Raw genomic sequence first — 24,449 nt, forward strand, 5'->3', positions numbered from 1 at the left:
TTTTTCTGGTGGTGGGGTGATATCCACGACAAAGCAATGATAAGTCTCTAATGAGTTTTTCATTCATCTATTCCCGAGCATAATATTGATGACTTATTTTTTTATAGTTAATTATTATTGTTGTTTTTTTGTTTGCTTTATTTATGATTGACGTCTTTTTTAATTGTGTTGTTAAATTAATTGGGCTTATTGCACCAAATCAAGTCAATAACCCGAGTTCGAGATCTTTCTTGCTTATTTAATAATGCTAGCATTGCATGAATATTTTTTTATGTTAGGAAAAATATGAGTCGGCTGGCGACTTAGCACATGCAATACCAAAGTATTGCATGGGTGAGATGAGACCCAATTATGGGTGAGAGATTGTATATGAAAGGTAAATTTTTATGGCACTCAAGAAGTAATTAGTGATATTTTATAAGTTATTTTCTGAACTTATTTTAATGAAAAAAAAATATAAAGAGAATAAAAAAAAAACAAAATTCATGACTCACTAAAAATAATAAAATTATTTTCATTTAACCCCAGTTTAAGATTTTTTTTTGTTTATTTAAAAATATTAGCATCGTTTAAATACTCTTTTATATTAAAAAAAAAGAAAAAGGACTGACCTTATGGTGCAAGTATGAAAATTTTTTATAGTGCTCAAGAGCAATTATTAACATTGTTTTAGTTGTTTTGAGTTTATTTTATATATATATATATATATATATATATATATATATATATGCCATGAACACTAAAAGTAATAAAAATAACTTCATCTAAAATTTCTTATATTTTTTTAAAAAATGGATCGATATTTACTTACTTGGGACTATAATTGCAAAAGTGTGAAAAACCTCTAAGCTGATGTGGCAACCAGTCTCCTGGAGATTCCTAATTTAAATCAAGTAAGGAGATCCGACCCGATAAAAAACACAGATTCATACACAACCAGAAGGCGAAAGGCTGGAAAACCAACAAACCCTAAAAATAGGAAAGAACCCCAAATTGTAGTAGAAGAAGAATCAGCTGCTCCTGCAGAAAAAAGCTAGATTTAAATAGAGATCGAGAGAGAATGGGAAAGAAGAAGAAGAGAGTATCGTCAAAAGTTTGGTGCTATTACTGCGATAGGGAATTCGATGACGAGAAGATTCTAGTACAGCACCAAAAAGCGAAGCACTTTAAGTGCCATGTCTGCCACAAAAAGCTATCCACTGCTGGTGGCATGGCCATTCACGTTCTCCAGGTCCACAAAGAGTCCGTCACCAAGTAAAATCTACTACCGCTACTCATTTTTATTTCTCCGTTTTTTTTTTTAAACAATGTCTTGCCTTTTATTTAATTTTATTTCTTAGAAGGAGAATGGGATAAATTAGAACCATTGATCATTACTTTTGATTAATTAGGTTTTGATTAATTGATTTGGGATTTACATTATTTGGATATATTTTCAAAATCATGATCTGTTTGGCAATAATTAGTTGTTCATTGGAATGATAAATTCAACTGCTAACAATACATGTTGTTTAAGTTTTTTTTCCTGATACTTTAACGTGGGATTCACTAATAACTGACTAGACGAGGAGGTCCTTTTCTGTAAAATAAAAAGTTATATTATTTTTTGGATTTTAGGTATCTTTTTCAGGATTTTGTGCTGTTTATGTTGTCAATGAGGTTTACATTGATTTAGCTAATTATATGATGGCATTGGTTCAGGGTTCCCAATGCAAAACCTGGAAGAGAATCAACTGATATTGAAATATATGGAATGCAAGGAATCCCACCTGATGTCTTGGCGTCTCACTATGGAGATGACGGTAAGGAGGTTGACTGATGCTGTTTTCAATTAGTTACTTCCTGTAATAATTCGTGTGAATGATTCTATGCACTTGCTTTTCATCATTACTTTTCAGTTGATCTAGAAATTTGTTAATTTTTTTTATCTTTTCATCTTAGATGTCTGTTGTTGTTGTTGTTGTTGTTGTTGCTGGAATTGTAAACTTTTTTTTTTTTTAAACTTATGCAATTTCAGGTAGAGTTAAAGTACAGTTGAATTCTAGTTTATTGTAATACAGTCAGCCTCTTTTATGATATTCAACCGATATATGTATCAGTTCTGAGTCCTCTCACAATTTCTGTAACTGTGCAAAAAGTTTAATATGTAGAAGTCGTGGTATTTATCACAAATTAGGCATACTTCTCACATATATTTATTTTCTTGTAGAAGATGAGACTCCATCAAAAGCTGCTAAAGTGGATCTTCCATCAGCTCAGCTTATTGGTGGTATGATGCCAGGACCATTGAGCACTGGATATCCTCCACAACCTCTCGGTGCAAGGCAGCCAATGTATGTTTTTTTCATTTTTCTTCTCTGTTCTCTACTATTAGCAGAGATTACCACATAATTTATATGTATATCTCCATTTTGCAATATTTCAATTCTTTCTTCATCAGCACAGTAATTAGAGCTGTGGAAGACAGCGATTTTGAAGCAATTTCTGCTTGCTTTTTTTATATCGCAAAAGGGTTTTTCTTTTTTCTTAGTGGAAGTGGTTGGTTGAGAAGGATTTGTGTAGACTACCCTGCCCGAATAAGGATATTGTCATTTAATTTTGTTTATTTGAGCATAAGGCAGCAAGAGATGAAAAAAAAAGGCAGCCCTCATCATCAATTTTCTTTTCTTGTTCTCCTTTCATGATAAGTGTAATATGCCTTCATTAAACCAATTACTCAAGGATTCTAACAATCTTGGTCTTATGCCTTTATCAAACCAAGCACTCCAGGATTCTAACAAACTGGATTTCATGCTTATCAAAATATGATTACTATTCGAACTTTGACTGTTATTAAAACCATCTAGTAAAGAATGGAAGATCAACTTTGACTGTTCATAATAACATATTGGGGTTTTCTTGCTGAACTATCTTAGTTGGCCCTTACTGTTTACAGGTAGTGCTGCTAGCCCTTAACTTCCTGACCTGAGAGCTCACCCACTTTCTCACACACTAGCACTGGAATTAGATCCCTTTCATGCCTTGCTGTTTTAATTGAAGATGCAGCTACTGGTTGAATAAGGAGATTTATACTATAACATATATATCTATATGTATTCTGTTCTGATTCCCCTCACAGTGCCTTCTTAGTTGGAAGGAAGGTCCTTCTATGCCTGTCAGAAACATCAATGCATTTATATGGCACAAAGCCCGGCTATTTGAACTTTGACTGTCATGAACACCGTCTTGTAAATAATGGAAAATGAACTTTGAATATTGATAATAATCTAATGAGTTTCATGCAAAAAATATATACCGGGGTTCATGTTTATATTAATTATGATTATGTTTGAACTTTGACTGTTATTGAAACCATCTGGTAAAGAGTAGAGGGCCAACTTTGATCCTAGGTAAAGGCTCTTGTACTCTAGGTCCCAAGTTAATCTTTTGAAGTATCTGCTTGTGCAGAATTTTCTCATGATCTGTTTCAAATATTTAAAATCTGTAGCATATACCCCCACTAAGAACAAAAGTGAAACTTCTGACTAACTGTGTGTTTAGTTTTCAAAACCAAGTGAATCTTGCCAGTCTGACATTTTGGGATCCCCATGCAGTAAACAACTGATTCATCCTCTGTGGCAGTATTAAGCTGTGGGTATATGGAAAATATTGTGATTAGCTTCTCATTTTATCTTTGTTGGTTTTGGCTACAGGTATAATTCTGCTGTTCCAGTTCCTCCTGCTGGTTGGCCAGTTCCTCCCCGTCCACAGCCTTGGTTCCCCACGCATCCTGCTGTTTCAATCTCTCCTTCTGCCCCAATTGCATATGCCCAGCAGCCACTGTTTCCTGTGCAAAATATGAGGCCTCCTGTGCCATCAACTACATCAATTGCACTCCCACCTTCACAAGCACCTCCTCCTGGGCTGCCCTCATCCACACCACCTGTATCACAACCATTGTTCCCTGTTGTCAACAATAATTTGCCTCAAAGTTCACCATTTTCTGCTCCTTTGCCTCCAACAAGTATTTCATCAAGCTCTCCTGGAGAAGTTAAAGGTTCAGTGAATGTGCATTCGGGAGTCCATAGTTCCATGACAACTGGCTACCTTCCAGGTTTGATAATGGTCCCTTGTTATTAATAATATAATAGACCCTCTTTTGTGTCAACTTTTGACATTGTTGATTTAAAAAATTGTTCATTTTAGTGCTTGTAATGGTAACTTTAGTAGCACATTCATTCTGGCACAGGATCATACTCTTATGATTTTTTTTTTTAGGATTGGTTGTATCATCAAAGTTTTCATTTTGCTCATTGAATGATAATGTCTTATTCTCAATTTGTTTTGTATAGCTGGGACATTAGGCAACACACATTCTTATGCCTCTGGTCCAAATACCGGCGGCCCTTCTATTGGACCGCCCCCTGTAATTGCAAACAAGGCTCCTGCCACGCAGACAGCTGTTAACGAAGTCTATCTAGTTTGGGATGATGAGGCAATGTCCATGGTAAGTTGTTTTTGGGTTAACAATTCTTTCTTTCAGCATTGCCTATTAAATTTTCAGTTGTTAGACCTGCTAATGGTTTGAATATTTGCAGGAGGAAAGAAGAATGTCCATACCAAAGTATCAGGTGCATGATGAAACTAGCCAGGTAAGTTATGACTACCTCTTTAGTATTTGGAGTTGGTTTGCACATCTAACCAGATGGGTAGGCTTTATGCTTTTTGTTTTCAGATACAGTTTTTATGCATTTTTACCTATTTAGAGAGGTATTTCTGTATGAATTTTCAATTTTTATTTTTCTTAACTCATCAACAAACCCGCAGTTAATGGCTATGTGTTTAGTCAAGTGTCTCTAGACTTCAATGTCCACTTCCTGATGGTCATGCTTTTTGTGTTTTTGTTTTCCACAATTCTGTGGTTTGCATGCCAATGCCATGATGGCAGTTGATTCAAGTAGTTTGTTTTTGTTATTCATGCTGGTAGTTAGTTATTACCATTTTGACAAAGCTTGCTGGAATCAAATCGAGGATTCTCCTTCCTAGCATCATTCTCAGTTAACAAAAAGCGTATGTATTGCTTATTTAAAATTTGAATTTATTTGTTGTTATTCTTCTCCATATGCTGGACTATGATATTTGGGGTTTGGGTGGAACAAGATGATACCCAACAGATATTTGCTCATTCCTAGCATGATTACAATTTATTTTTATCGTCGAACAGTGAAGTCAGACTTGGCCCAGGTCAGCTTCTTTCGCAAAGTTTGGCATCTTTCACCATAGGACCAAGCTTTCAAATATCTGGTTTATCCAACTGATTTCTTGTCACGGTTCATCTCTTGATCTTCACATTGTTGTTGCTTGTTGCAGATGAGCTCAGTTGATGCAGCTATTGACAAAAGGATATTGGAAAGCAGGCTTGCTGGTCGAATGGCATTTTAGATAACCAAAGGGCATTGGAATATTTTTGTGGATTCAAAGCCCCTCTGACTGCTGCAAAATTCATATAAACTGCACCGGGATCCCTGACTCTCGTTCTTTGCATCCTTTAGGATCATGCGTGTGCCGTATTCCATACAAGTGAGATACAACAGCCCTCGTTCTTTAGCGTGTAGGTCAACTCTTGAGAGATGGCGGCAACATTATTTCTGTCTTTTGTTTCTTCTCTCTCTTTCCTTTCTTTACGTTGGGAAAGAAAAATTGTAAGCCTTTTAGGTTATAGATTTGAGTTTGCTTTTAATGTCCGCTGAAATCTCCCGCCATCAGTTTGTAGAGGTACCGTGTGAAACTTGGAATTGCCTTAACCATGGGGCATTATTTATTTACTTGTTTCGATTGAATAAATTACGGAGTTTAAGTTACATTATTCATTGAATCACAATGTGGTTGTGGTTTTCATTTGATGCAGTGTTTTTGAGGAGATGGTGTATAACTAACAAATTGTATTTCATTAAAGACTGGAGAAGGAGATGCGACGGGGGCAGCGCTGCCCAAGTGGTGGTGAGATGCAGGGAAATGAAGTAGCTTTTGGAAGGAGGATGGGGGGTTGTTTCGGTGGCGGCTGTTAGTCCATGATCAGTGTTTGTAGGCTGGAATTTTTTTATTTTTTTTAAATCATCCCACCTCCACAAAAGGGTGTTTGGTTCGTAGGTGTTCGAGGATAAACCGATGAAGGGGGCATCATATAGAGCTGCCCGGGTGTAGCGCTGCTGTTCCTCCATCTAGAGGGGCAGGTAGAAGTCGTTTTTTTCCTCCATATTTTTAGAGAGGTATTTTGTCTTCTTAGTTATGGGAATAATAAGGTAAAAAAAATTGAATCACCAGGGATGCTTTGCATAGGATTTTATAGGAAAATACAAGATAGGTTGTCCAGGTTTTTTATCAACACGCAAGAAAAATTGTCAAAGCAAAGCAGTTGTAGGTGTTGACTAGTTTTTAAGCAGTGAAAAAAAAAAAAAAATACACATGTTTTTGTTTTTTAAATATAAAAGATTTGTAACTTGGATTCTTTTGTCAACTATGTGTTCTAGGTCATGACTTGGTTTAATCAATTTTATATTTTTTAAAATTATATTTTATTTAATTATATGATAATAAAAATAAAAATAGTTAAATAATAAAAATTATATTTTATTTAAAATTAAATAATAAAAATAGATACTCCTATAACAACCACCAAATCTTTGCCTTGCTTTTTTTTTTTTTTTAAATGATGGGCTTTCCAAAAAAAAAAACACACTAGCTAAAATTAAAAAGAGAATTATAATCTTATTGAAAAACAAACTAAAATTTTAATGCAATTTAAAAAATAACAACTCAAATATATTTTAATTAATCTTAAAAATTAATAAAGTGATATATCTAACATGTAATTAGTTATTTGATTTCAAATTAAATGAATATATAATGGACAAACATATATTAAAAAAAAAAAAGCAAATAAAAAGGCCAGTCGTCCTGTCCTAACACTCCTGATCAACTGAAATTCATGCCCTATGCATAAGCATAGTAGCAATATAGACCCGCATGCCTACATTTGATTTTTTTTTTAATTATTTAAATGATTGGATGAAGTACCGCTCATCCATTAAAAAAAAAATAGATGATGTGTTGTCTACAAATCTAGTGTTTCACTATCACAAAGGTGGTAAAAAAATTATGGCAGTGCATTTTTATTTTGTAAAAAAACTCAAATTTCAACTAATTTTTATCAAAAAAAACACTCATAATCTCTTGAAACTAATTTGCCAACTCAAAAGACCTCTAAATTGGTTTAAAAAACACAAAAGTATAACGAAAAAAAAACCTTTCAAGTGATATGGAAGCTCAAAAACACTTCAATGACACTTGTATCATTAAAAAAAGTACTTTGACAGCAAGGTTGAATATTTTTACCAAAGAAATTGAATTAACCGACCTCTTACTCTTTTTTACCTTTTTTTTATGACTCTCTCCATTCTCGAGCCTAGGGACTAAAATATGAAGAAAATAAAGTTGTGAACTAAACTGTTTAATTGTTAAACTAAAGAGATCAAAAAGGATTTTTGAAAAAAAATCCTAAGGCAAAATTGAGCAAAAAGGCTTTGACACCAATTTTTTTTTAAAAAGGCCTCCCATTTTTTCTTTATTTCAATTTTGATACTCCTAGTTTTATCTTTTTTCAAACAATAAAATTGGACTTTTTTTTTTTGTAAATTCAAGCACCAACATAATGCCGAGATTTTTTTTGATATCAAGATAACTACATAAAAAGTAGATCAAAACAAATTATCAACCATTAATCACAATCAACACAACGTTGAAGGATGAAATTGAAAAGATAAGAATTTGATGACTAAAAGCAAAAAGAAAAGAAAGAAAGAGGACTAAAATTGACACAATAGTTTTTTTATATATAAAAAAATGCAAAAGGGATTTTTTTCTTCTTTGTTTTAATCTTGGTCCCCTCATTTTCAATATTTTTCAAATAATAAAAGAAAATTTTGTTATGTGAAATTGAGCTTCAAAACGATGTTGTGATTTTTTTTTTAACCTTGATAATCACAAATACAAAAAAAAATTAAATTGAAACTAACAATTAACCCCAGATTCTAATCAACACAATATCAAATGATAAAATAAAAAAAATTAATAATTAAAAAAAAAAGGAGTAAAAAAAAAATGTTCCAATCTATCTTGTTTTGTGTGTGGAGGCATCTTATCGGTTTTTTGTCTCGCGCACATAAACTTTTTGCATGATAGACACTGTTTTCTATCACCAATAGATATATTTTTGCTATGCCTACCAGCCCACATGAACACCAATAAAAATAAAAATAATTGTCACACAGACGTGATACATCGACTTCTGAGAAAATAGAACCTAGAACATATCGAACATAGAACCTAGGGCAAAACAACATCAAACCAATCGATGAGTTACTTTGGTAAGCTAAGAACATGATTCCTTCCTTTATGAGAAAATTACAAGCTTATGTGTATAAATACATCCAGTCACTGACTAGGAAAACAAAGGTTGGGGTAGGATAATTTTTCTAACATACAAAGTCCATAATCCTGCAACGACGCAGATATGCTTCCTTGCACCTTCCATGTGTTCTCTCTTTGTCTATTATCTTCTTCAAATGTACAAATACTAATTTAAGATTTGGAGTGTCCCTTATCTCAACAAGAGAATAGGGGATCGACTTTATAAGAACCAATTATCAACCTAGTTTTCCAATTAAAAAAAATAATTTTTATATGAGAAATTGAACGAAAAGCCAATTCATCCCCCTTAACTATTGACCAAAACTTTTTTTTTTTTTATGGCTGATGAAATCCTAGGACAAGGGAGAGTAACCAACCTTCCTACAGAGACTCCAACTACCCCAAATCTCTAATAACTCTTTCATCAAGTGTAAATGTTCAACAACGTTCTTCAAGTCATTTAAAAACAACTTCATACTTCTCCATTTCATTGACATTAATATGGAATTCAACATACAACTCTATCATATACACAAGTGCATAGAGATAACTCTAGTTTCATGAAGGAACAAGATAAAATGTCCTGCCAAGGAGGCATAAACTCTTCAAATGAGATAATACTCCTTAATACAACCTAGTCACAAGTGTGGCTATCTCCATCAATTTTCATTTGAATCTCACTCACATGATCCCAAATTAAAAAAAAAAAAGATCTAGAAGCGAGATAAGATAAGCTTTTAGGAATGAATAATAGTCTCATGAGTTAGGAGACTCTCCATTTTGTCACAGAGTGTTACGCATTTATCTCCTTAAAGAATGTGTCACCTCAAATGCCAACTTGGATAACTATGATGGCTTTGCAAATCATAAGGGAGTGCATACGAAAGAGTGATGCCATATGCAATATTTTCGTTATAATTGTTTTTATAAATCTACCAGGGTGTAGTATCATAACATTAAACATGATTGTATCTTTGACCTTTATGACCTCTGTGTTAACCTTACCTCTATTTTAATATTAATATCCCAACTAAAAAAAACACAACTAAGCTCTTTTCCATCACCTACTAAGAAGATGAAAGCATTATGGTATATCTTTAAAGATTCAATAAGAAGATGCTAAATATAGAGAATTTGCTTGAACTTATCACCACTGAAGCCTTGATTAGTGGAGTCTATAATTGCTCATTATAGGAATGCTTGTACACTTTCTATGACAAAAATCTTATAAATGTGAAATAAGTAATGAAAAACTACATTCAAGTATAGGAAGTCAACGTGACTAAGCAAAGTCACCGTCACTTTCAAAAGGCATGCTCTTCATAACATCACTAGTCTCTTACCAAAATATTAAAAAGGAACACCTAAAAGCATATTCATGATCGTCTGATATTCTTTGAACTCCTGAACACACCTCTCACTGTTACACATACTGAGGAGTTGGCCATCATAAAGAATATAGACTTCTTGCAATACTTACCTCAAATGAAAAGTGATTCAAACACGAGAAAACCCAACAATTTCTATATATTTTATTATGATCATTAATATGACACAAAAGAGTGTTATATATTAAAAAAAAAAGGTAGAGAGATTGATCTTTAGATGATACCTTTAATATTTATAAAGAAGAAGAAGCAACCTAAAAAATTAAGAAAAAATCCTCATGATGCACTGCCTAAGATAACGTAATTTTTAAAAATCATATCTTTATTGTCTTTTGAAGGTTAATCTAACAAACCCGTAACCAGAACATTAAACCAAGTTTGATAACTATAAATCATGATGAATAATTTGATTGGTTCCATTAAGTTTTAAAGATTAAATTATAATTAATTAAATTTCCATTTCTTTCTTTTCATTTTTTAAATTATTAACATATTTCATACACAGTGGAATTCCATTTGGATCAATAGATTTTTTTTATTCTTTATATTTGATTCTTGTAGTTTAAGAGGAAGTTCATTTTGGCCTCTTAAAATTTTTATATTTTTTCAAAATGATCCTTGTAATTTTAAGTGAAAGTCAATTTTAGCCCCTTAAATTTTAATATTTCCATGTTTGGTCCTTTTTTATATATATTTAAAATAGAGTTCATTTTAGTCTTTTACTTTTTATTTTTTTAGAACTATTCCTTATAGTTTTTTATATTACATTTTAGTGTTAAACTTAATTTTTCTCATGATTCATCCTATAAGCAGAGAGATGAGTGAGAAAATTATTGAAAAAGAGAAGAATAGAGAAAACTTTGGATCAACTATAATCTAACCACCAAAATAATTGATATTCTTGTCAATAAATTCATTTTAGAGAAGGAAGTACAAGTTAAATGGTTTTAGGCTTTAACTAAGTTGAAAAGAGCAAATTAAAATAAAAAAATCTTTCATTTTATTTTGGATTTTAGATTAATTTGAGGGTGATTTTGCGTTGAAAATAAATTATTAAGGTTCATGAGATTTTTTTAGATAATAACATGCTAAAAATTAAGTTTCAAAGGTCCAAAACGTAGGTGTGCCTAGGTATGTTTAAGCTGGGTATGTTAGTCAAGGCTTAGGTGTACTTGGCCTTTTTTAAATCTACTTTAGCTTCTTTTTTCCTTCTAATTTTAGAATAATTTTAAAAAAATAAAACTATTAAAATCATATCTAAAAAATTATTTAATTATGATATTGTTTTTGGAGATTTTGATGGCAATATTAACAATTATTTTATTAATAATTATATATGAATCTAATATATATTTTTTAAATTTCTCATGAATATTATATAAAAATAAAATATTTATTTTTTCTTTTTTATTCATTTTTATATCATTTATCAAATTAATTACTCTTGTACATTCGCATAAAATTATCAAGCCATTATTTTTCTTGTTTTTGATTGAAACTTGCTATTCAAATTATGATATGTTTTTAATATAAAAAATATTTTTATAAAAATAGAAATACATAAAAAAGAATTTTGATTAAAGAGATAATTTCTTCTCCTTAATTTAATTTTGCTGGAAGTTTTTACAAATATTTATTTTAATTGTATTTAGTTTTTATTTTAAAAATTATATTGCTCATAAAAGAATTTTTTTAAAAAATAAAAAACACATAAATAAAAAAATATATTTTTTTCTATTAAATTTAAATAATTACCATTTAAAAGTAAATAATTTTTTTTTTGAAAAGTGACCTAAGGCATCAAACAGGCACAGAATTAACTATATTTCCTTGTCACGGCAGGAATATTTATGTTGCATTTAGAAAAAGAAAATAAACAAGCCGGGAGAAAAAGAAAAACCTCAAAACCCCTAAAACCCCCGAGCAGCTCAATAATTCTCCCAAAGAAAACCACAAAAATCCCTCCCTCTACCTCACTCCCTCTCCATATATTCATTCATGTATGTGTCTATGCTTTTGCAATAGTTCACCACAATCTTGAAATGAAATCATTGAGAGCACTGAGAATCGCCAGCACCCTTGCTTCAAAGCCACCTCCCTTTCTCTACACCAACCAAAACCTCCTCTCTCATTTCTTCTCAGCCCAACCTGACCAAAACGAGAGTGAAAATGACAATAGTGACTCTGTCTTTGACAGCACCCACTACACAATTGATTCTTCTTTTAACAATAACAGCAACACAACTAGCGCCTCTCATAAGGAACCCACCTGGGATGAGAGATACAGAGAGAGAGTTGATAAATTAGTTTTTAAAAAAGAAACCCAAAAAGGGAAACTGCAAATTTTGGAGGAACAAGAAGAGCAGGTGGAGGAGCAAAGGAGGAGACTTTTGGCTAAAGCTTTGCTGGAGGCAGCATTAGAGAGGCCTGACGAGGAGGAGGGTGAGGAGGTCAGAGAGGAAGATCAGAAGTCGCTTTCGGTTGGGATTATTGGTGCTCCAAATGCTGGGAAGTCTGCCTTGACTAATTTCATGGTCTGGTTTCGTTTTTTTTTATATGGTTTTTTGTTTTGGATGTTTCTGCTGCTGTTTTGAATATTGATGGTCTATTAAATTTTTGTTATTATATAGAAATGGGGGGTCTTTGATTTGATGGCTATGTTTGTCTAGTGTTAAACTCTCAGAGAATAGCTTGTATTGTTTTGTTGATTTTGGGGTCTTGCTCGGTTTTTAGTTTTCCTTGGGAATCGTGTAGGATAGGTGATACGCAAAAGCTTGATGCTATTATTGATGGTTTATAGCTTATGGATTCTGAAGTGCGAAAGATGGACAAATTGGTACCTTTACTTTTGTTCTGGAGTGGTACCCTGTAAGAACATATCTTGAGCACGAAGAACCTTCATTAAGTAATAGCCGTTTCTCTTGTTTAATCTCGCAAGATAACTTCTTAGGGGTTTTGTAGGTTGTGCTTAATTTGAGAAATTGACTGTCTTGTTGGAGATTGGCTTGTCATGAGAATGCTGGGACCAATCAAATTGCATCTTATGGGAAGGATCTCCCTTTGTGATATGGATCCATGAAAAGGGCTACCCTAGACAAAACATCAGAAGAGTAATGAATAAACAATAAGAGTATAGCAAAAGGAAAACTTTCTCCAAAAAGTTCAGAAACCATACTTCTGAGGGAACTCTACCGTGTTTCTATGAATTTGAAAGTAGCAATAGGCTTTTGTATGTCTGCACGCATCTCTATCAAGTAGATAGAGCAGATGCTTCTGTGTTTTGTGAGACCTGAAGTTGCAATCTCACTAACTTCCTATTCTGTGCCACCCACAAGTAAAAGTGTCATACTCTATACCCACACTGTGAACCACAACATACTAGACACTGGATGCCGACTCCAGTTATGGAATACCGAATTCTTATTTTATATCTGTGCTGTTGTTTGAATTACAAGGATATGTATGGAATCACAATCCAAAATTTTGAATTAATTTATGGAGTGCAATTGCTCACCTTTAACTTTGTGGCATTTTTATGGTGAAGGATGATTTTGCGGGATCTCAGTATTGCTCCTTCATAAAGCATGAGGTGTCATGTATTTTGGATACATTAGAATATATATAATCTTTAAGGGACAGCCCAATAGTTAAACTTGGGACTTTTAACCTTTAGGTGTCAACTCCAAATGGTAGGATGGGTTGGGGGGAATGATATGAAATGACCAAGGCTGCCCCTCAATGCATAGCCAGAGGTGTATTGAGGCTTCCCTTGAAGTAAATATTTTAGAGAGGAAGAGGGTATCTTCTCTCTTTAGAACTTGTATGCATATTCAATTTATCTTTTTATATCCAGTACTATTTGCAAAGTTCCTGATTCTTTTACAACATGAACGTCATCTGACAACCGTTTGGATGTGCTCTTTGCTATCGCATATGCATAGGTTGGGACAAAGGTTGCTGCTGTGTCACGGAAGACAAATACCACAACTCATGAAGTGTTGGGAGTGATGACAGATGGAGACACTCAAATAGTATATCCCATGGCTCTGATTTATCAACTTCATTCTCTTTTCTTTTGTGGATTTAATAACTGCATTATGCATGGTTTCATCTGCGTGATAGAGCAAATTTATGCTAACATCATATGCAGATTAAATCCGTGGCTAAAAAATGAAAAAAATTATGAATGTCACACTTCAAAAAGAAAGAAGTTAATGTTTCTACATGACCACCTGCCATCATTGATAAATCATGTTCTTTCACGTGAACTCTCGTTGTGGCACTGACTTACTTTGAAAAGGAAAGTAAAAAGCCTCTCATTAGCCAGGAATTCTGAACTGGAGCTTAATCTGTCCGGTTCTAATCATTTTTCTATATATCCTGTCCTTTGTGGTTGGCTGGCAGCTAACTTTTTGCTAGATAGCTGTCTTTGTTTTCTGCAGCCTTATGAGGCACCTTTTGAGATCAGAAATATATGCATGGAAAAATAAAATTTATATTAATCGAAATTAATGCATTATTTTAACAAACTAATGTAAATGGAAACTTTTGTGTGCTTTTGTCATCATTCCTTATTATATCCTTTGAAATACTTTTGTTTTTTCATGAATTGAGAAATATTTTTCTGTTTGTATCTCTTTATTATTTTCTATATTGAGTTGTTTCTTCTTGTGAATGATTCCTTTTAAGCTGATGTTTCTGCATGGTCTTATTTCAGTAGCATTACAAAATCCTAAAGCATTCCTTCACATGAATACTCAGATTATGATACTTGCGTGCTATAAAAGAAAATGATCAACCTCTCTTTAGACAGGAAAAAAATGGAGCTTAAGTTTTGTCAGGAGCCAATCATTTTCTGCTATGTACGTTTGTTGTTGGCTGTCACTTTAACATTTTGCTATGTAACAATTCTATGTCCCCTTCCAATACAAGGCTCTGAGAAGTTATTTATATAATTCAATATGCATGCGAAATAAAATATATATCGAATTGAAATTATTTTTATTTTTTATTTTAAAAAATGGAAACTCTTATGAGCTATTGTCATCATGCCTCATTCTATTCTTTGAAATGCTTTTGTATTTTGATGAATTGAAATTTATGTTTCCCTTGGAATCTCATTATTATTTTCTGTATCAAGTTGTTTCTTGTTGTAAATGATGTCTTTTAGGTCTCTTGTTCTTCCCACTTTAAAGAATGTAGATAGTCTATGATGTTAATTATATGGTGTTTTTTAATTATTTGGGTATTTATTACAAAGGTAATTTGCAAGCAAAACGTTCTATCGTGCATTCCTTTTGGTGTGCTGTCAGCAGATATAATAATAACATTTATTTTATGCAGTGTTTCTTTGACACCCCTGGACTCATGGTAAATAACCGTGGTTATCCTTACAAAGACATGAAGACACGTGTTGAAAGTGCATGGAGTTCAGTTGATTTATATGATGTGCTTATGGTTATTTTTGATGTCCATAGGCATCTTACCAGGTTAGTGAGCTGTTGCATGTGACCTTGAATAGACTTCACCTCTCATTTTTGTATTCCTATTACTTTCTATAATCTCCCTAGGCAACTTTGCTTCGCAAAGCTATTTTAGGAGGGGGTTCTAAGTTCTCCATGCTGTGCAATGACATCTTGTGTTGTGACTTAGCTTTGATATGATAAATGTTGTTCTCCAAATCTTTTTAATACCTGCACATTAGGAGCTGTGCTTAAACAATTAGCATTTTTTTTTTCTCCATTTGCTATTCTTGTCAAACATTTTGCCAAAAAAAATTCTCATTTATCACTGCTTTGTTCACTATTACACTCTTTAGATTGAATGACGGGCATATTATATCAGCAGCATTTGTTGAACATCAGCCTTGGAACTATAACTGTAACCATGGATTTAAGGTGCAGTTGCAATAATACCATGGGTTTTTGGGCCTTAAATAACATACGTCTGCCATCAAGATCTTGAACTATTAGCAGATATTAGAATTGTCCAATACATTTGTTTTCAATAGAATCACCAAAAGCACCACGCTTAAAAACAGTTTTAAAGAAGAATATAACAATGTTCCTCAAAGTGTATGACTTCATTACATGTCGCAGATGATTATGATACGTTCTCCTTGTACATGTACCTGTAGGGCTTTTGTAATGAGTAACTGCTACTCAAGTTAGGTCCATAACCATAACATGTACTTTTGGAGTGAAATAAAATGGACATAAAGAAATTTCAAATCCTTCAAAGGTCCAGCCCATAGGGAAAATATTAAAAAACTCTCTAGGTTAGTTTTAGGGGAAAATAACCCTGCACAGAATTACAGATAGCCGAATAAAGGATAGGAAGAAGCAATAGAAGATCTTGCATTATCAAATTTCAAATATTTTTAGGTGATGCCATGCTTGTGTGGTTTATATGTTTTCAAGACTTCTGTTATTGACTATACATGTTGGAATTTATTGGGGTCAGTACATGTTGCTCTATCATAACATTTTACATCTGACTCTGAACACTTGGATTTTTTTCCCCAAACAAAATTCTTTCTTGTGTAACTGTCCTTGCTACATACGAAGCTTTTGGGAAAGTGAGGCCAAAATTGTAAAGATGCATCTTTTGATCTGCTGAAGAAACACTCTGCCCATCCTTCTTGTTGTGTACTGTGAATCTGTTCGTGTTCCATCTACCAAAATATTACACTTCCTTTAAACTTAGTATTCAACATATTATTGATTCATCAGTACATTTTTAGTTTGTAATTATTGTTAATAGAAAACATCAAGAGTTTGCTAAATTAAGTCTAGCCAAAGAACTTCTAGAGAAGCGTAGTAATGTCTTTTCAGTGTCAAAATTCCATTTTGATTAGTATTCTGCTTGCATAAGGTCACGTGTCATCACAGCAAGTCTTGCCTGGGTTTTTATCTGGGTTGTGGAGGAGCTACTTTTTATGTTACTTTTTGCCTAGAAATCAATTTAAAATAAACTTTGAACTGTGCTCAATGTGATTGAAGAATTGTGATCTTATTGTCTGATTATTCAATTTCCTAATAAACATCCTCTTCTTGTTGACTATTTTTCATTGTTCCACCACTGCAGTGGGTGATACACTCCATTATATTAATATTGTGTTGCATCCTGTTATAAGTTGATCACTGATAAAAATTTCCTTCTGCTGTTCATCTATTTAGACCTGATTCAAGAGTGGTTGGATTGATAAAATGCATGGGAGCACAAGCAAACCCAAAACAAAAGCGGGTGTTGTGTATGAATAAGATTGACCTTGTTGAGAAAAAGAAAGACTTATTGAAGGTTGTTGAGGAATTCAAAGATCTTCCTGGATATGATAGGTAGGTTTTCATATAAAATGAAATCACATTGCTTTCCCTTGCTGCTTTTTTATAGTCGTCTATGGATACTTGAAAAATTCTGTGATTACTTTTTTCCTATTCATCTATTTTCTAGGCACTTCATGATCTCAGGACTGAAGGGCTCTGGAGTAAAACATCTTAATCAATATTTGATGGAGCAGGTATTTTCCTTGCCTTTTGATTTTAGAAGAAATAGTTTCTAGATTTATAGCAACCTGATTTCTTTGATTGATTTATATTTTACTTATTCCTTGGGAAAGAAGACTTTTTCCACCCTTGAAACAAAATTATCTGGAGTCTGAAGATATCTCCCATTATTAGTCAAATACAAAAAGGCATATCTATTGGAATTCTTGAGTTAAAATTCAGTGTAAATAGTTGCAATTTCCTTCTATATTATCAGATCAAATTTCTTTGGGAAATTGTTGCGTACCCCACTCATTTTGGCCCTGAATCCTTTTTCTGTCATTTTTTTTTCCCGCAGTATTATGAATGCCTCTTCTGCATTAAAGAAAATAAAGTTTACTCGTACAATGATACAATAGGTTTTATTTATTCTTGCCATAATAATGTTCTTTCTCTCTTATGAAAGTCATTTCCTGGTGGAGAAATTTACTTGAATAATATCAACAGAGAAAGTTATCGATGCTCATTTTGTCAGTAAAGTTTACCATAATATGTCCAGTTCTGTAAATAATATCTAATTATCTGTTGATATATTAATTATTTTCTACACAATTTGAATGGAAAAGGCAGCCATTTTACAGGTAGATTCAGGTTCTACCATTCTCTCTCTCTCATTTTTTTTTATAAAAGAATCATGACTATCCCAATTAGGACTTGCATCTGATTTTGGCTCATCAATGGTGTTTGTACTTAGGCAGTCAAAAGACCATGGGATGAAGATCCACTATCTATGAGTGAAGAAGTCATGAAGAATATTTCATTAGAAGTTGTTCGGGAAAGGTTATTAGACCATGTTCATCAGGTAAAACTTGGATCTTCATTTTATTTACTTCGTTGACTTGTGGCATATTTTATAAAGTTTATTACTTAGAGGCGGTGTTGTTCCCACACGTACTTAAGAGGATCTGAGTGAAAACTATGAACCCTATTCATTTCAGGAAATCCCTTATGGCATTGATCATCGGTTGATGGATTGGAAAGAATTAAGAGATGGTTCTCTGAGGATTGAACATCACTTCATCACTCCTAAACTAAGCCAGCGAAAGATTCTTGTGGGGAAGAAGGGATCAAAAATTGGGTAAGCAACTTCCATCTCTAGTATTGCTGCTATGTTTTTTTTCCCTTTGCATCTTTTATTGCAAGTTCCAATCAAGGTGGCTACCATCATGCATATTTGGAAAGAAAATATGAATGAAGCTGAGATGTGGTTCTTAAGATGTTTTTTCAAGGCACTAAGATAGATATGACGGCAACCCAAGAAACTTCAGGTAGCATCCATTCAGAATAAGTTTTGTAAAACTCAGGAAAGAATGCAAAAAACCAAATTTATCATTTCTGTGGGCTTTGGTTTTCGTATTCCTGCATTTACTTCTTGTTTCTGTTTGGGCTCGCATGAAATAAGAATGACATCATCCTCAAGAGGCATCACCATACTTTCTTATTAGCATGTATTGGTTATTCACACAGGAGGATCGGTGTTGAAGCTAATGAAGAGCTGAGGTCCATATTCAAGAGGGAAGTGCACCTCATCCTCCAGGTTCGAATTAAATGATCAGTTTACCAATTTGAAAGGGAAAAAAAAAAATTGCACCCCAACCAAATTTAGCCTCAGGAAATGTATATTCAAAGGTTTATTAAGGCGTGCTTGGTCAGTAATTTACCTTGTTTCTTAGCCTCAAGAAGGCTTTTTAGAAGTGAGCTTCGACTGGCAATCATACGTCAGCTCCAATCTAAGGACTGAAGTGGGTTAACAGAAATGCATGAAGAGCTGGTATCAGTGGAAAATGTTCCCATCTTTTGTTTTTCCTGTTTTACTTCATAGCATGTTTATGTGTTGCAAATTTTGAATAGATATATCCAACACTTATTTGGATTGTAATTCTGAAGAGAGAATCCAGAGATTTTGTACTTCCGCTATACTTTATGGAGTCTAACACTATAATTCGTTGGAATATGAAATGTGCAACCTGTTAGTAGCTGCCATATTTTGTGATGCTGCCGTAGCTTTGCTCAGTTATAGGGTTGGGACTGTTTGATAAAACTGTGCATACCGTCATAGCTCATAAACACAATGGATGAATGAAGTGATGGAGCAAATTATTGGGGTTGTGATGCCAAAAAACACAGAAAAGGAAAACAAAAAAAAAACGCAAATTATAGGGACTACACATTGTCATCTTACTGTGGGCTGATTGAAGCTGACAAGCCCAGCTGCCTGTAGAAGGGTGGTCCTAAAGATGGTAAAAAGTGTCATTATTTTATCACTAACACGTGTGGTTGTGTATTTGTTTCGTTAGAGCCACACTTGAGCAACCTACAATTCGCTTCAAAAACTAAAAACGCAAGGATCTGTGATTAAAGTACAGTGTACTGTTCTGTGCATAAACATAAATTAGACTTGAAAAGTCCCGAGAATTGAAGGTGAGGAGTCGTGTCTTTATTTGTCCAGTAGAAAGTGGAGATGCCCATGTATTCTGGCACATCCTATGGTGTCGTTTTAAGGAACAATCCGGGTCATGTGATGCTCTCGGCATCCATTTAAAATAACTCCACCTTTGATCCACAAGCTGGCGAAGCAACAGCAGCCCGTGCAGGCCTTCTTTCAAGTTCAGAGACATGGGGTACGAGAAGATCATTTTAGAGATGGACTGTCGAATGTGGTCAGTGTCCTCACCTCTCCCGTGAATGCTATTGCAGTCTCATTATGTAATGAAAAGAGAAGGAAATTCTGGCTCATGCTTTAGGTAAAGTAGCTAATCCTATTCCTCCTCCAAGAATTTGGGTGGAAGATGTCCCCATTTCTGTATTTGTTTTTTTTTTTACTAAATTAGATAAATCATCCATTTTAAGCTTTTCTTTCTTTATATAAAACATATTTGTTTAAGATCACTGTAAAATCTTGTTTCTGGAGATATATAGAGGATATGGTAGAGGTTGATTTTCAATCATATCAACACGAAACGATCCCATTACCCTAAACATTAGGCAAATAATTTCAGTGCTTTTAAATTTAACCAAAAACACCAAGCGAAAATAAACTTGACTCCTTCGTAGATGGGCAGGTCCTGTTTCTGGTTTGCTGAAAATAAATAAATAAGACAGTTATTTTGGTAAGACGCCAAAGCAAATTGAAGTCATGAGATTACGGTAGCAGAGAACATAATTAGATAAAAGGGTTAACTAACTAATTAATTAAACAATAAAACATGATACAATACGTGCTAGACATGGAGATTGACTCAACAGAATCACCCGAATAAACAAGTACTTCAGGTGGCCTCTCATGATTTCCTACTAGAGCACCATACTATCACATTTTTATGCTACCGACGTCAACCACTGCTGCTACGCCCTAATTTGATTCTATCGAAGCTTTAGTTACTAGCCAATTAACCCACTGAATGACTGAAATGGGATTGTGAGCTGATCAAGGAGGCCTGTAACTGGAGTAGTGACTGTAGGCTCATAAGCAAAACCATGCAATTCATCATCACCTCCACATCCGTGATTTATGTAAGGACATGGAGGAATCCACTGCCACGCCTTCCTTAAGATATCGAACAGCAAAGCCTTGTCCGATCCTCTGATAATGATAGCAATAAACTCACCATGTCCAACACAATCAAACCCGTGACCAGCTTCCAGCTCCTCAAATTGTTGGTAAAGTTGCTGGGGCATCCTTTCAATCTCTACCCATGTTGTTCCACAAGCTTGCAAGCTCCAAAGTCTCAAGCTCTTTGGCACGTTGAGCTTGCTCTTCTCCACTGCTGCAACAAGAACGAGTTTTTCCATGCTCTCAACCAAGCTTGGCGAGCGCAGAAATCTCCTCATTGGAGCTTGAATCTTGCACCAACTGTTTGCTGCTATTTCATAAGCCAAAACGCTAAATGGATTGTAATTCATGCAGTAAAATCTGTCATCAACACAAACCATTTGACCTGATTCAAGGCTACAAAGCCTTGGAAGAGAAGAAGTAGTACCCCATAAAGAGTAAAACCCACCAGCATCAATATGAAAACTTTCAGTGGATAAATTCTTGACTGCATATGGAGAAATCAAGTCATCACCTGCAACAGCCACATCAATTGAGGATGGCCCAACTTTTAAGCCAGTTGAAGGAAAGAGACGTGGTCTTAACGTTGGCGGCAACTGAGATAGAGAGCCAATAAGTGGGTTGCATAAAATGATACTCTTTGCACCAGCCTCATCTGAGACCCAACATATTAAGCCACCAGAAGCAGCAGCAGGCGAGAACCCAGATGGAACCAAGGGAAAAGAAATTCTATACCATGCAATATCGTAAGGATCAAAGAGGTACCCTTCAAATATATTGGTTGTACTAGTTTGGCCGCCACTGCCAGGAGTGGTGCTACTGTTGTTTCCACAGATGTAGCTTTTTAGGCTTTTGTGCTTGAAGAATAAGAACCAATGGCGGCGTGGGGATATTTGGATATAGAGTTCAAGAAAATTGTTGGAGAACAAGAGACTATACCATCTCTTGCAGACACAACGAGCTCTAAAAAAGGCTGGAGGTGGAAGAAAGGCGATTACACGATCAATCAGCGATTGCGGGAGCTTACTCCATATCCTGGTGTCCATCCAAGTATTGGTGACAGTATCTGTAACATAAGCACTACTAGTCCCAGGGGTGAAAGTGTAGGAGAAGTGTGAGGGCATGGAATTGCTGAAAGCACCTTCCATGTATGAGCAGATAAGCTAAAAGAACTATCGGGCCTGGTTTTTGTTTTGTAGCGCCTGAAGAGAGAGAGGGAAAGGTATGTATGGAAGGTCTTCTATTTTTTAACTGAAGCCTTGCTTTTAGCGCTCTTTTCAAGGAGAAATTGAAGAAAGGCCAGTGGTGGTTTCAAGTTCCTTGAAGCCAATAACTAAAGAAGAAACCTGAGATCCACGGTATACCTTCCAAGAAGCCATCTTATTTAGCAAACAAAAAGGCTGTCTTTTGGTTTGGTAGCAGCGTAAGACTGCAAGCAATCATCTGGGAAGGTATCTGTTCTGTTTCTTCAATGGATATGGAGAGAGGAAGCTGAAGGGAGAACATGCTAGGGTTTTGAACAGACTAATTTGGCTTTTTCACAAGTGTTTAAATAGGAAATGAAAGCTAAGACCTCAGCCACTTTTTCACTTTGTATTTTTACCTTTTGGTGAAAAATGCAGTGGTTCTGATAGTTTCATCTCCCTCCCTCTTGATATTCAGTATTTTCATGTCAAGGCCGAGGTAGGAAGGACATGGTGCCAGTGAGAGAGATTGCTGATATCAGTAATTATTCACTGTCCATTATTTATTTATTTATTTTGATGAAAATGAGGATTCTTAATTACTTCCAACCAAACGAAGCAACCTAGGGATGTTTTTCAAATCTAGCACAGGTTTTTTGAAAAAATCAACAAATTATGACAAATATTTTTTTTTTTAAAAATAGCTCAACTAAAAAAAACCACTGTTGATAACTATAGTATCTGAATAAACTATAGTTCTCGACTATAATATTTAAAAGAAAACAAAAACTGGGTGTTATTTTTAAAAAATCGCATTGTCACCTGTGGTTTTTTAAAAATTTATATACAGAGATTTTGGCTGAGCTTTATATTATTATTATTTTTTATTATTATTATTTAAATTTCATCTATGCTAGTTTGTTATTTTTTTTAAAATTATATTAATTCTCATAAAAACACACAACTACACTCTTGTTTTCCTTTGGAGTTGTGCGGAAATTCCACGGAGTTTGAATAATTAAGTAAAATATCAAATCATGTGGGCTTTTTTTTTTTCTTTTTTTAATTTCAGTCCATCTATAGTCAAATGTGTCTTGTTATGTAGTAAAATTAATTTTTTACCCTTCAACCTTTAATTTTTAAAACTTTACTTAAAGGATTTGATGGTCTTTCCATACGATCAATTTGTTATTATTAATTTGTTTGGGGGCAACAGTATCTTTTTTTTTTTTAATAATAGTGCAATTACTGTATTGTTCTTAAGAATAAACAATTAAAACTTTTGGTCTAAAGGTTGTATGGTAATTTTAATATTGTCATAATTAAACACTTGAATTATGCAAGTGCCCTATTATGTAAATTTGTTAACCATGATTTTAGGGGTTAGATTGTCATTTTCTAATGGTTTTTTTTTGTTATTGTTATTTAATCATAAGGGTATTTTTATTTTTTATTATTTTATGAATAGTTGAATTACTCCATTACCCTTGCCATTCAAAGTTTTTAGCATTGGTTTCCGGCTTAGTTGTAATTTAATAAATGTTTTTTTTTTTGCTATTGTTGTTTAGTTATAGGGTCATTTTTGGTTTTGTGCACATAAAAAAGAGAGCTACTGATGCGTGCCAAGCACGCGTCAATCGCTTCGAGCGGCATGTGCAGCTGTAGATAGTAGTTGAAACCAAGGTTATGCCACATCATTTGATGCATCTCATCATTCTTTTCCTCCTTGAGTGATGCGTGAATGGTAGTGAGGTCTGATTTGGTGCCAATTGGCTTTATTTTTTTCCTTTCATTTTCTTCTCTTTCTTCTTTGGATTGCATGCTGACTATACAAAAAAATACACTAACACTTCAATTTCTTTTTTCTTTTGGTTCAATCCTTCTTTTCTTATTGCAATTATTTTATTTACATTGATTGTTTCTAATTGGATTTTATTTTCAATTTCATCCCTAGTTATTTGATTTTGTTAGTTTTTTTTTTTATCAAATTTGATCTTCATTATTTTAATTGCTATTTTTTTTTAGTTTTCAATTATTTTCTTAATTTATTTGTTTTTCTTCAATTCCATTCCTAAACGTTTCTTTTCATTGATTTTTTATGTCAAGTATAGTGCCAATTCTTTTAATTGTTATTTTTTAATTATTTTTTTTAATTGATTTGTTTTTTTTCAATTTCATCTCTAAACATATAATTTCATTTAAACTTTCCCTTGACCTTTAATATTAGTTGGTTTTTATGTTGAATTTAGTCCTAATTCTTTTAATTATTATTTATTTTGTTTTGCATTGTTTTTATTATTGATTTTTTTTTTCAATTTCATCTCTGAATATT

The 24,449-nt window shown here is 33.6% G+C and overlaps 3 protein-coding genes across 7 annotated transcripts; 2 read left to right on the plus strand and 1 right to left on the minus strand.

The window, feature by feature from the left end:
• Window positions 1-892: 892 nt before the first annotated feature.
• On the plus strand, window positions 893-6,513 carry LOC118039070 (protein SUPPRESSOR OF FRI 4). Of its 5 annotated transcripts, none has more exons than XR_012168082.1 (7): window positions 897-1,254; window positions 1,702-1,802; window positions 2,210-2,333; window positions 3,693-4,093; window positions 4,332-4,486; window positions 4,578-5,754; window positions 5,888-6,513. XR_012168082.1 is itself a non-coding variant. In XM_035045654.2 (7 exons), the coding sequence occupies exons 1-7, from the start codon at window positions 1,061-1,063 to the stop codon at window positions 5,419-5,421; spliced, it is 1,101 nt and encodes a 366-aa protein (XP_034901545.1). In that variant the 5' UTR covers window positions 898-1,060; the 3' UTR covers window positions 5,422-5,845. The 5 variants fall into 5 exon arrangements, 3 of the variants coding, with proteins under 3 accessions (XP_073261060.1, XP_034901544.1, XP_034901545.1); XR_004685874.2 differs by lacking the exon at window positions 5,888-6,513 and having other exon boundaries at window positions 4,578-5,223; window positions 5,350-5,845; XM_035045654.2 differs by lacking the exon at window positions 5,888-6,513 and having other exon boundaries at window positions 898-1,254; window positions 4,578-4,631; window positions 5,350-5,845.
• Window positions 6,514-11,704: 5,191 nt separating this feature from the next.
• On the plus strand, window positions 11,705-19,363 carry LOC118039071 (GTP-binding protein ERG). The gene is made up of 8 exons (XM_035045655.2): window positions 11,705-12,370; window positions 13,778-13,867; window positions 15,180-15,325; window positions 17,015-17,173; window positions 17,289-17,355; window positions 18,075-18,182; window positions 18,319-18,458; window positions 18,848-19,363. The coding sequence occupies exons 1-8, from the start codon at window positions 11,879-11,881 to the stop codon at window positions 18,930-18,932; spliced, it is 1,287 nt and encodes a 428-aa protein (XP_034901546.1). The 5' UTR covers window positions 11,705-11,878; the 3' UTR covers window positions 18,933-19,363.
• A 709-nt stretch (window positions 19,364-20,072) lies between these two features.
• Window positions 20,073-22,563, minus strand: LOC118039072 (protein UNUSUAL FLORAL ORGANS). Its single transcript, XM_035045656.2, has one exon. The coding sequence runs from the start codon at window positions 22,079-22,081 to the stop codon at window positions 20,762-20,764; it is 1,320 nt and encodes a 439-aa protein (XP_034901547.1). The 5' UTR covers window positions 22,082-22,563; the 3' UTR covers window positions 20,073-20,761.
• Between the last annotated feature and the right edge of the window lie 1,886 nt (window positions 22,564-24,449).

This window comes from Populus alba, chromosome 1 (genome assembly GCF_005239225.2).
Source record: "Populus alba chromosome 1, ASM523922v2, whole genome shotgun sequence".
Taxonomy (NCBI): Eukaryota; Viridiplantae; Streptophyta; class Magnoliopsida; order Malpighiales; family Salicaceae; genus Populus; species Populus alba.

Excerpts from the sequence above, each read along its gene's own strand:
- LOC118039072 (XM_035045656.2), bottom strand. The coding sequence starts at position 22,081 with ATGGAAGGTGCTTTCAGCAATTCCATGCCCTCACACTTCTCCTACACT.
- LOC118039070 (XM_035045653.2), top strand. The coding sequence starts at position 1,061 with ATGGGAAAGAAGAAGAAGAGAGTATCGTCAAAAGTTTGGTGCTATTAC. Across the intron at positions 1,255-1,701 it reads CACAAAGAGTCCGTCACCAA|GGTTCCCAATGCAAAACCTG; the intron begins GTAAAATCTACT and ends GCATTGGTTCAG. Across the intron at positions 4,487-4,577 it reads ATGATGAGGCAATGTCCATG|GAGGAAAGAAGAATGTCCAT; the intron begins GTAAGTTGTTTT and ends GAATATTTGCAG.
- LOC118039071 (XM_035045655.2), top strand. The coding sequence starts at position 11,879 with ATGAAATCATTGAGAGCACTGAGAATCGCCAGCACCCTTGCTTCAAAG. Across the intron at positions 15,326-17,014 it reads GTCCATAGGCATCTTACCAG|ACCTGATTCAAGAGTGGTTG; the intron begins GTTAGTGAGCTG and ends TCATCTATTTAG. Across the intron at positions 18,183-18,318 it reads TATTAGACCATGTTCATCAG|GAAATCCCTTATGGCATTGA; the intron begins GTAAAACTTGGA and ends TATTCATTTCAG.